General features: G+C 38.1%; 1 protein-coding gene across 1 annotated transcript in view; it reads right to left on the reverse strand.

The window, feature by feature from the left end:
- Cdh8 (cadherin 8) overlaps positions 1-12,996 on the reverse strand; it is a 346,195-nt gene that overhangs the window by 122,997 nt on the left and 210,202 nt on the right. The window contains exons 6-7 of the mRNA XM_042693465.1: positions 11,540-11,727; positions 8,169-8,422 (exon numbers count right to left, since the gene is read on the reverse strand). Coding sequence (XP_042549399.1) covers positions 8,169-8,422; positions 11,540-11,727 — 442 coding nt within the window. The remainder of the gene's footprint in view (positions 1-8,168; positions 8,423-11,539; positions 11,728-12,996) is intronic.

The following is a 12,996-nucleotide window of genomic DNA, read 5'->3' on the forward strand; positions in this document are numbered from 1 at the left end:
GGTAGCCAGACTCACTCTGAAGGGTGTGGGTTTCTCAGGTAACTTCAGTCAGTGTTTTCACTACATAGATAGATAGGTAGATAGAAAGATAGATAGACAGACAGACAGACAGACAGACAGACAGACAGACAGACAGACAGACAGACAGACAGATAGATAGATAGATAGATAGATAGATAGATAGATAGATAGATAGATAGAGGCATTAAAATGATATGATATATAATATTAATATACAATATATAATATGTATATATATTATATGTATGTAATATATCTATATATAAATATCAAGAAAGTAGAGGAAATTTTCTAAAAAATATTTTTGGTTGGTCTTGGGGCTTGAACTCAGGGCCTGGGCCCTGTCCCTGAGTTCTTTTGCACAAGGCTAACACTCTACCACTTGAGCTATAGTACCACTTCTGGTTTTCTGGTGGCTAATTGGAGATAACTGTCTCATGGACTTTCTTGCCTGGGCTGGTTTTGAACCTTAATCCTTAGATCTCAGCCTACTAAATAGCTAGGATTACAGGCATGAGCCACTGGCTCCCAACTTGGAAATTTTCTTTAAAAAACTGCACAACCAAATAAAAAATAAAAATTCATATGACAGGATAAATTAAATTCTGTGAAGAACTGAAGAATGATGTGAACACAGAATATCACTGATGGATTTTTAGTTATCGGTAATTGAATTAGGTATAGTAAGGTTTTAGAAATAGTGTGGAGAGAGTTGGTGTTTTAAATTGGGAAATAAGTGAGTTTTTATCTGGGTAAGAGAGTACAGAAATTTAAATGACCTCCCAGTTCAGAAAGAAATATACTCAACACCCAACTTATATTACTTTAACCCCTCTGTAATCACCTTTAAAATAACATTTTTTTAAAGAAGAAAAAATACGAGTGTCATGTTTGATCCTTATACACTTGGGAAGGAAAACTAATGGACCTGCTATGTAAAACAGAATACATCAAATAATTAAGCATAGATCTATCATGTGAGTCAGCAATTCCATCTGTGTTTTATCCAAAAGAATTGAAATCAGCATGTCAAGGGGATATTAAATTTCCCAGGATCATTGATTGCAGTATGGTTTACAACAACCGTGATGTGATATCAACCTTAGTGCCTATTCACTGCTGCATGAATAAAGACTATGTGGTTTGTAGATACAATGGAATATTATTCAGCCTGGAAAAAAACGAGAACCTGCAATATTCAATATTGCAGATGAATTCTGAAGACATTACAATAAGGGAAATAAACCAGGCACCAGAGGACAGACCCTGCATGATTGCAGTCACATGCAATGTTCAATAGTTAAACGGATCAGAGAATAATGATTGCCAGGGGCTAGATGGCAGGGAAAATGAAGAGTTGCTAATCAATAAGCATATCTTTAATTATGAAAAATGAATACTTCTAGAAATCTGCTTATAGAACATTTGTGCCTGTAGGTAATGAAACTGTGCTGTGCACTTAAAATAGTGTAGGAGGGTAGTTCTCAGATTAAGTGCTTTTATACACACACACATACACACACACAAGCTAAGTCACCAGGTCTTTTCACAAAACACAAACTATTGCAAGACTAAGGAAGAACTCAGCCAATATACATTGTACAGACCAAATTAAAATACCAAGTTCTATTCAGCAGGAAACATTTCTGCTTTAAAATCACTGGAAATCATGCCTGTAAGGAGTATTCTCATAAAAAGAGCTCATTAACAGCTAGTCTGGTAACTGAGATGCATTATTAAAATGCCTGAATACCAAAAAGAAAAAAAATAATGTGATGCTCTTATGTTGAGTGGGTACTTGTATTCAAGAGAGGAATTAGGACAACAGAACACTGTGGTCACTGCGATAATGTGCCAACCTCCTATTCTGCTTACTGAATGGACCTTGTTCCTACCTTTAATTTAAGCAGCTCATTCTAGGTGAATTCTCTGAAAGCAACAGGAAGCAATTACTTGAGAGACAGTCATGGTAACCATCTCAAAACCATGTCCACGATAGACTAGAAATAAGCACACTGAGAATGGAGCAACGGGCCACAGAGGCTTTATGTGAAAGCATGGAGTTATTTTTAAGACCTTCTCTGTGTTAGAGATAATGGTCTTCAGTATAATACCTGCATATTATCGGTTTTTTTTTTTCAAGTATGTTTGTCAGAACGTATGGATCAGTATGTATCAGCTAGCACCTTCGCACACCTCAGGTAAGAGCCCATAACTTCACAGAGTATGTGCAGGCAACCATCGGACTGACAGCCCTGTACAGGAGAGGGGTGGGTGGAGGGGCTCATCCTAATGAGACTGCGTCTCTGCTTCCTTTTTCCAAAAACCTGCGATCACCCTGAATACTTCCTAAGGTGTTGAGGGAATAGTATCATACACTAGTGGCTTAGTAGGTACTCTGTCTCATCAAATAAAAATAGTATTTCTTCCCTTCACTTCCCCGAGCACAATAAAGTTCACAGCCAATAGCCACAAACTTGTACCAAGTGTGAGAGAGAGGAATAAGAAACACCCCTACCTACATTCTGGTTAAAACCCAGAGAATGTATTTGATTTCCTTCTTTCCTGATTATGCATCCTGGCTTTGATGAGACAATATCAGAATGGAGTGTTTATTATTTTAATTAAAAATGTTTGTGGTAAGTGGGAGAATGAAAGGAAATGGACTCATGGGGCATGCTTTTCAAACTTCAGTCCCTTTTTGGTTTCTCTTTTGCTTCCCAGTTACCATGAGGTAAACAGAATGCCTTAGCCACACGAACACCATAACCTGCCATCAAAGGCCCACCATTGCATGGCCAACCCACCATGGTCTGAGACCACGAAACCAGAGCGATTAAACCTTTCAGTTTTTAATATATTGATTAGCTCATGTATTTTGTCACAGTACAGGAGAGTCAAGTACCAGACTTACGTTCACATGTAATGTGTTCTTCACTATTTCTGCAGTGTTGAAAAGTTGGTCTTTCTGTTCTTAAATGGAGATGATGAATGAGCATAAAATATCACCATTTGAAACAATTAGTCTACTTGCGCATGCCCTGACATACCTTAATCAATGCTTAGTAAAAATATTTATAGCAGCAGAGGGAAGATTAGATCAAATGAAGTTAATTATATAGTATTTGGTGTATAACTTAACAAAATAGATCATTCTGTGCATACAGTTAGCCACCTTTAAAAGATGAATCTCAGACAAAAGGAAGTACTCATTTTAATTTGCATTTCAAATAAGAAACTGGTGGTGGCTTACCTTTAATTAACTGGTAATTCCAACAGAGACAACATATTATTCAGTAAGTTCATTTAATCATGCCAGTAGCCCTGAGAGGAAGATATATTATCCCATACTGAAGACCAAACCCAGTCTCAGAGAACTCCAGAGACTGACAATCTTATTGGGAACCAAACAGGGCATGATATGAAACATATTCTGCCTAAGTTCAAAATGGGTTTCCCTTTAACTAATTTGCCTAATTCTAGTCTATATCACTGATAGACATATGTTATGTTACAGCATGAGATGAATAATGCCTAATACCGAATGTTTCTGTCTGGAAGACAAAAGGTAAGATCATGAATAGTTCTATTGGTCTCTATTTTCTCTATACAGAGCCATAGATAAGGATCAGACACAGAGCATCTTACAGTACTTCTAAAATACATGGTGTTTCAAGCAAGGCAATGTGTTATATGAAGAAGTTTCATAAGAAGTTGTCCCACCAGCAAATAACTGCATGTTTTTACCATGTTGCATGCCACTACAATGGCTTCTTTTTTGCTGGATGGTGAAACAGATCGTATCAGGAATGATGGATACCTTTCTAGTCAGCATACAAAATAAGCTAGTCCTAAAAAAAAGGAAACCCATCACTCTACACTTGCCTGAGAGACTCATAAGGAACTATTCACTGCTCTGGCTAGTCAGAAAATTTAATTTTCTACTCAAAATTAACCAATAGTACAGAGACAGAGGAAAGAAAGCTGCTCTCCACAAGCCAGCTAGCCGAGGAGGGGGGCTGTCCACATATAGAACTGATGCAAAGTTCAGTGGAGGCTTCTGACATTCTTGTTTCCTGGAGCTAAGCCAACTCTGGTCAGGATAGTGTGGGAGGCAACAATGTTTGACAAAAACGAGCTTTACAACCTTGGTGCGGGGGAGGGGGGGAGGGAGAGGGGGGGAGGATTGGGTGGTAGGAGGGTAGGGAAGGGATGTGAAGGGTAAACAAAGGAGGAGACTGCAATGCTTGATAAGAAATGTACACATTATCCTGCCCATGTAATTGTAACCCCTCTGTACAGTATGTTCACAAAAAAAACTAAATTAAAAAAATGCACTCATTACCTTGCTCATATAACTGTAACCCCTCTGTACAGTATTTTCACAATTAAAAAAAAACTTATTAAAAAAATCCAAAAAAATCCATTGTAAATGCTTTGAAAGAGTCTTCCTCCCTTCTTGGGATGGGACCATGGATGTCTAGGAACTGGTTCTTGCCTGACATCTATCAGATACACAGATATGTCTGTGCCATCAAATTGTACTTTACCTGTCCATCTCTGATGAATAACTCAGCCTCCGATCTCTTTACCTTGCCTGAAAATGACATGTTTTCAAAGCTGGATGGCTGTTGTTGCTGAATAGCCCCTAGCCTCCTGGACACCAAACTTTGCAAACAGTGACAGTAAGCAGCAACAGTAATAATCAATTACCTCGAGAAACACTCCTTGATTCCCTGAGGACTGGTATTATTGTCAGTGAGTCTCCGTGAGGCACCAGGAGAATGGATAGATTAGAGAATGGGCAAATGGAAGTGGGGATTTATGAGCCAGGATTTAAACTCAGCTCTCCCAATTCAAGGTCACTTTCATTTTGTCACGAAAAACCTCTTCAACCTCTTCTCTAGCTGATGAACAAAGTACCTCTGCAGAACAAGGGCATTCTCACTGGTGCAAACACATACTGTTTGAAGTTGTGTGGGAGATTGCCCTAATACAACTCCTCAGGCTCCTTAGTTCGGCCTAAGTCTGTGGGCTCTTTGCCCTCAAGAGTAGAAATCTTGTCAAGGCAAGGATTGACTACTAACCCTATAAGCAGTTTCTCTGTTCTACCAATCTCACTCCTTCACATTCTGTTCATGCCGGGAGGTGTGAAGATTGTGACAAGTTTTCCTTTCACAAAAATGGAAAAGCATGGAAACAAGACTCATTTGTTCATTCAACAAATGCCTCTGTCCCTATTTATGTATGCCTTCTAGTAGAAAACCATTGCATAAGTCTGACAACACAGTGAGAGGGTGGATGTCTGTGTCAGTTTAATTTTCTGGACACCTTCTGCCTTCCATTTAACACTTAACCTCTCATGGATATAGTTATCTTACGCAAGTAAGGGATATTCTGTAGATTTATAGTTTGCTGGGTTTCTTTAGAAGTGCAAATGTCTGATAGACCATGCCTCAATCCCTGAGGTGAAGAATTATTCTTTCTTTCTTTCCTTCCTTCCTTCTTTCTTTCTTTCTTTCTTTCTTTCTTCCTTCCTTCCTTCCTTCTTTCCTTCCATCTTTTCTTTCTTTCTTTTTTTTGAGACAACTTTCTTTGTGCCCTCATGAGATACACTGTAATTTATTATACTCTTAAAATTAAGAGTAGATTATGTTAAATAGAAGAGAACATTTCTGGTCTGCAGGATTTTATTCTCAGCCACAATGTTTTAGCACTCGAGAGTGTTGGTGAGTTAGTATATTTAAAAATAATAATAAATAATACAATCATACTCAATGTACAGATGGATAGGTTTGGGATAGATGGAGGAGATGAAGGAGGGAATGCATTGTACTCAAACTGGCATGCTGAACTAAAATCTCTTTGTATTAACAACTTACAGATAATTTAAAGTGTGAATAAAACTTCCAGATAATTTTTCTGCTAGAATTTTCTTGAATAAAATACTTGAAAAGGTGCCTTCACTAGATATATGTGACCTGGAAATAGAATGTGTTTTGTGTGTGCTCATATTTAGACACTGCATGTGTGCAAAGTTCACATTGACTGAACAATCCTTTCAAATGTATTCTTCCACTGAGTTTATTTTTACTTCTTTTTCTCCTTCTCCCTCTTCCCCTTCTTTCCCCTTTCTCCCTACATCTCCTTGTTGTCCAAATATTTGTATGTAAATATTTTTTACATTTATTTATTTTTAAAATGCTGTACAGAGGTTACAGTTAAATTAACAAGGTAATGAGTACATTTCCTATTGAGCATTGTTGCCTCCTCCTTTGTTTTCCTCTACCATCCCTTCCCTCCCACCTCCACAATTACACACCCCTCCGCCCATGCCGAAGTTGTAAAGTTCGTTTTCAACATAGTGTTTTGTACATCTCATTGTTACAATGAGTCAACTTGATTTTTATGTAAGCATTTTGTTTTTTATCCTTCCCCTCCCCAAATTAGACAAATGTATATACAAGATGCAGGGCACTGATATCAAATACAGTAAAATGGAAAGACTTGGAAAAAATTATATTAAGTGAAGTAAGCCAGGCCCAAAGAAACATAGGTCCCATGGTATCCCTTATTTGCAATAACTAGTACATGTTTAGGACAAGCAGAAAAGGCCAAAAACCATGTACATATGACCATATAAGTTGACGCTAAGTAAAATGAACCTCAAGATAGGAACACAAATATCTTTTTTTCTTTCTTGCTATTGCTTCTAACGTATTTATAATGTACCATGTGATTTTTTTTTGTTGCTTTGTATGTTCCTCCCCCACCGTATAACCCCTATTTTCACTGTATCTAAGTAAATACTTGACAGCCACACTCAAATATATCATTAGCCAACATGTCACTTTTGGGGACTGGCAAACAAGATACAGATTTTCAGTTTGTTTTCAGAACATAGCTATATAAGCTATGACTGCTAAAAGGGTAAGGGGAATGTGTACAGTTCACATAAAAACAAATAGAACTGGAAGCTGGGCACTAGTGGCTCACACCTGTAATCCTAACTACTCAGGAGGCTGAGATGTGAGGATCACGATTCAAAGCCAGCACAGGCACTGAAATCCATAAGACTCTTATCTTCGATAAACCACCAGGAAACTGGAAGTGGTGCTGTGACTCAAGTGGTAGAGCACTAGCCTTGAACTGAAGAACTGAGGGACAGTGCGTAGGCCCAGAGTTCAAGCCCCATGACTGACAAAAAAATAAATAAAATAAAATGAGAGTCTCATTTCTAAATCAAGCAGAAAAATTTAATAAAGTATTATTTCTCATCCTTGGAAAATCTCTGAACATGAAAACTACAAACAAAAGGTATTTTTCAAATGACACTGAAAGTGTTTTTGTCTAAGACATATCAGACCAAATATGCTGACCTATCAGAATGCTGATGAACTGAAAAGAAGATGATTTCAAAGCCAGATAGCAAGTCCAGAAATAAGATAGGAAGCTATAAATGCATTGACACAGAGGTCTCATGTGTCCATGTTCTAATATATATTTCATTGCAACTTTCAAAGGAGACAGAATACAAACAGGCAATGCCTCCTTTTTTAGTACTGAAAAATAATAACGTAAAAAATACAAAGGTCAGGCTGGGAAGGTGGCTCAGTGGTAGAGTGCTTGCCTTGCATGCCTGAGGCCCTGGGTTCGATTCCTCAGCACCACATAAACAAAAAGAAAAAACCCAGAAGTGGCGCTGTGGCTCAAGTGGTAGAGCACTAGCCTTGAGCTGAAGAGCTGAGGGACAGCGTCTAGGCCCAGAGTTCAAGACCCATGACATGACCCAAAAAATAATAATAATAAAGGCCCCACACAAATGTGTTGAAAAGCCCCTGTAATTGCTTATCTTTGTTAAGCTTTTCAAGAACTATAATAACTAAGTTTGTGTTAATGTTCTTGGATCCATACATTGAATTTAGCTTTTAGAAGGCAGCCATATTCATGTGTACACACACACACACACACACACACACACACACACACACACACACACACACACGTGTGTGTGTGAGTGTGTATTCCCAAAGGAAAGCTTATACAATGCGTATGTATTACATACATTACATACAATGAATATGTAATGTCATTTTCTACTGATTCATTTGCCATTTGAGACAGTATTTAGTTTAAAAGAGAAATACCTTATAGGGCTGGAAGTGATATCAGGGTCACGAGCAGTCACTTGACCGATCACAGAGTTCAGAGCAGCATTTTCATGAACTTCGAGGAGGTAAGTTGGTGAAGAGAAGACAGGAGGCTCATCAGCGTCTTCAACCACAATCTTCACAGTGGCCGTATCTTTAAAGGGTCCCCTACCACTGAATCGTGGATCAATATGGACATTGGCTGCCTCGACCTTCAGTGTATAGGATTTTTTGGTCTCAAAGTCCAGCGGCTGTTAAGAAATGACAAAGATAAATGTTACTCATTAATGATCCCAAGAGCAGAACAAATGAGGAAATACTAATAAATAAATGTTGTGTGCATTTAAGCCCATTTGGGCGTCTTAATGAGATCCACCACCACCCCCGCCCTACACTCCAGATCAACCTGTAAATTCTACAGGCGTTTATTGATATCTATTTATTATACAAGCTCAGTGAATCTAATCTCCTATTGTTTCGGTTTGTGTTGCTCCTTTCACTTGGAATTTGCAAAAATATTCACAGTCATGAATTGTGCCATCAAAATTTCACTTCAGAGTCATAATAAAATTTTACTAGTTACACCGTGACCTGCATACTAATCAGCTAGTTAAATCAGGCCTCTGCCTGTAGGAGATAAGGAAGCAGGGAACACAATCTCTATCTGGAAAGAATATTTAATCATTTCTCCAACAGTGTGTGAACAGTAAAGAAGTAGAAATGATCATTGTTTGGTCCAAGGAGACATTAGGAAGCATCATTTAGCATTAATCCAAACAACGAGTGTTTTCTTATTCCATTTCCAAAGCATTGCTTCTCTGCTGATCATGTGGCAGAAATGAGGTTTATTCGTTTATAGACTATGCTTAGAAAGTCCTTATTAAGAGTACCAACTTGCTATGGAGCAAGTGGACAGATAAAGACATAATCTATGCAGATACAAACTACTTGTATTTATACTTAGAAGGAAGATAAGGGCAGAATAGATAAAACAAGCTCTGACTTGCATACAGGAATTACTTAAAAACAAGTTGAAATAATCTCATTGCTTCATTACTAGTGATATTTCTTACATCTTAATACTCCATTCCGTAACAATCAGAGAGATGTTTTGTCAGTGACCTATGTAAATGAAGTTAGGTAAAAGAACAGAGCTTCTTTTATAAACCAGGTGCTTGTCCATATGAAAACACTTAAAGGCAAACACTTGGCATCTTATAATACTCAGATTTCAAGAAGGCAAGGCTGTCAAAATTCAGGGGGATTGTTCATGCCTGCATTACAATTTCTCATAAGGAATACAACTTTAAATCTGCAATGCAAATTAAAAAAAATAAGGCTCTAGAACACAAACTATACCACTGGAGTCTTTCAGATTTTTTTGTGTAAATTTAAGTATGCATTCTTATTTCAAAATTTCATGTTGATATTTTATATTTGAGTACAGATCTCAAATGTAAAAGGAGACTTAGCTTCCTCACCCCAAATCCTTTCTGATGAACAATGCAAACACTTGCTTTCATGTTGATTCTGAATTGAGTGCACACATCTAGCTCCACGAATAGATGATTCGATGCAAGTGTATTTCCAAACTGCCACTCACTGCTACTGTGACAATTTTGCAGAATTCAAGTTCCTCCCAAACACTGCTCTATATAATAGGTTATATTTGAATGTTTAAGTTTTATTTTGCTGTGCAAAATTGTATATATGTATGAGGGAATGATAAGAGGTTTTGATACATTTGAATACTGTAGATTCCATCAAGCTAATTCACAGTTCTATTGCCACATTAACATCAACTTTTGATGGAAAGGGGAATACTATAAATCTCTCTTGCTATATAGTAGTCTTTTGTGGTCACAATGTGCCTCAGTATATAATTGCAGCTTACAGTTACAGCTAGATACCCTGGACACTCTACTCAACATCTCGCATTCCCAGTCTCTGTTGATTTTGTGGGCCTTTTCCCTAGGGATCAATTTCTGTAAACTCTCTCTCTAAAAAAAAAGGGCTGAGGACCAGCCTGCACCTGGAAAGAGAAGTGGGACCCCCACAGTTCATCCCTCGATTTGCTTTAAAAATAGCGCCAGACCAGGAAGCTTCCTTGCGCGGAATATCTTTTCATTTATAAGTTTGACATAATGGAGCATATGCAAACACATCAGTGTCCTTAGTACTCTATTAGGCATAGACAGTAGGCCTATAAATTGTAGAAATATGAATTCTTATTCTCTAAAGTAAATTCACATGTTTCTCGGTAACACTGCACACAGCATATGTTTCCAAGTTTAGGAATCACAGGGAATAAAAACACAGCAAAGAGCTAATTGTTTCAGTTTAGAAAAACACCTTATGGCAGCCAAAGATAGCAGTTAATAAAAACAATAAAAGTGATATTAGGGGTTATTAGCCGAAGAAAATGTGATGCTGAGTTCTTCAGTAATTGACTCAAGTATAATTACACAGCAAAGTTCTTTCAAATGGGGGTTTTAAAATATTTTGCAACTCTTCATTCTGAACTGCAGCCAGGATCCTGATATGAAGATAATCTTGCTCAAAGTTCAAATAAATGCCACTATTTTCTCCAGCATTGATTCCTAACATTATTGTTTCACTAAAATATATCCAGAAAATCCCAGCTTTCCATGATTAATATCTCTAGAGCTCAGGCTTATCATCCTAGCTACTTAGGAGGCTGAGCTTTAAAGATGGTCAGTCCAGACAGGAAAGTCTGAGACACTCTTAGTCTCCAATTAACCAGAATAAAAGGAGGCAAATGTGAAGGTGTGTCTCAAGTGTTAGCTTGCCAAACTTTGAGTAAAAAAGAAACAAGAGCAATAGGCCTTGAGTTCAAGGCCCAGTACGAGAAAAACAAAAACAGCCCAACAGAACTTGAGGAAATGTCTGTGCATTCTGGGGAGAGATTTTAGGAAGCAGGAAAGGAGAAATCAGAATGATATAAGGAAAGACTAAGAGGTATTGAACTTGTCCCATAAGCCATGTACCTAGGAGCTGTTCCCTGATATAATACAAACAGCAGGCAATCCACTTTAGGTCTCCGTTGGTTGAGGAGTCCCTTAAGGTTATGGCCTTTTCTACATGGCCTTGTACAAAACCTGAGTGACTTCTGTGTCTTAGAGAACATCACCTAAGAAGGTAAATATCAGATGAGAGGCCAGCTCATCATGGTAATTATCTACTGGTGTTCCCATGGCACTGTGGAGTTCAACTGAAGGGAGTAGAGATGCTAAGAGGAAAATCTAAATGTCTACTAGCTCTAAGATTTGGTCCATTTACTCATCTACACTTCGAAAGCCAAGTTTCAAAGATAATTTTGAAAATGAATTAAATCTTATTCAGTTTACCTTTCTTAATCGTATTATGCCATCCTGGGCCTGGGCATCGGACGTGATCTCGAAGAGCGCTGTTCCATCTCCATCGATAATGTCATATGAGGATTGTGCATTTTCCCCAATGTCCTGATCGTTGGCCTTGACCCTTCCGATGGCAGTGCCAAGAACCACATCCTCGGGTACCGAAAAGTGATACAGACCTTTGGAAAGGGGAGAAACATTCACTCGTTGGAGTGATAAAGACTTACAGGCCACCTCCCTTGTGGCTGGGCATTCCTATAGACACTACCAAGACAGTGAGAGAAAAGACAGAAATACTGATTTCTCTTGTGCAATGTGCCATCCTTTAAATAAATCAGAGAGAAATATTCCCCCCAAGAAGTGAACGCTCATCAAGATTCTTCTGAGATAAGGAACTTCCACAACCTTACATTACCAAGAACATATTTGGCATGGCTTTATCAGTGGCTTTATGAGTGAGTCCCTCTGAATGTTTTCAGTTTGCTGTATAATCTACACAGACTGCCCATGGGGATATTCACTGTTGCCCAACATAAAATATTAGGCTAATTTCAGCACCAAAAGATGCGATGTGTAGCATACTGAAAGTCACTTTTGAGCTTTACTTTTAAATTTACAGACTTTCAGACCAGTTTTGATAAAATCCAATTACTACATGTCTGCTGTGCCCAGAAGCAAGCACTTCAGACACATGAAACACTCTTCTTGTTACTAAAGGTTCCCGTTGCTCTGAAGATGAACATCGCTACCTTGAAAACTCCCTAGGCAAAATACAATTACTGTGTATTTTCCTTCTCCTCTGGGGACAGTAAAACGTGTCTAATTAGTGGCATTTGTCCTATTTTTATTCAAATCATTTGGTTGTGATGTGCCACTCATTTTTACTGGTGTACTGGAAGCTGGTGGTGCTCAGACTGTAATCTCCGGTCATTACTACTTTGGCATTTATCTGTCCTACCTTTATTCAGGCGTACTACAACTTCGCTTTGCCTAAAGGCTAGCTCTGCTATTCACATGTGATTTTACCCATTGCTTGGCAGGCCAAGCAGATATCAAACATGCCCAAGCATTAGTACATAAAATCTGGGAGTTCTCCTTTCTCTAGTAGAATAATTGGGAGTTATTTCTTTTCTTTTACTTCTTTCTAATCCTCCATGTTTTCCTCAGTTTGATTAAGTGCTATGCCCCCACAGTGTGGTAGAAGATTGGATCATGTACTTGTATTTCTTTCTCCCCTCCCCCTCTCTCTTTCTCTCCCTCTTTCTCTTTTTCTCCCCCCCCCTTCCTCTGGTGTTCCTTGGGAAATGTAAATAATTTATGCTTAATTTTTTAAAAAAAAAATCTCACTATCTATTCTGGTGAATCCAAACTCAAAAAAACAGGTCATTTTATTCTCTTGCAATTACAAGGGGAAAGTAAGCATTTAATGAACTGTAAGTACAAAAGGA

This window comes from Dipodomys spectabilis, unplaced genomic scaffold (assembly GCF_019054845.1).
Source record: "Dipodomys spectabilis isolate Male_0828 unplaced genomic scaffold, ASM1905484v1 ptg000167l, whole genome shotgun sequence".
NCBI lineage: Eukaryota > Metazoa > Chordata > Mammalia > Rodentia > Heteromyidae > Dipodomys > Dipodomys spectabilis.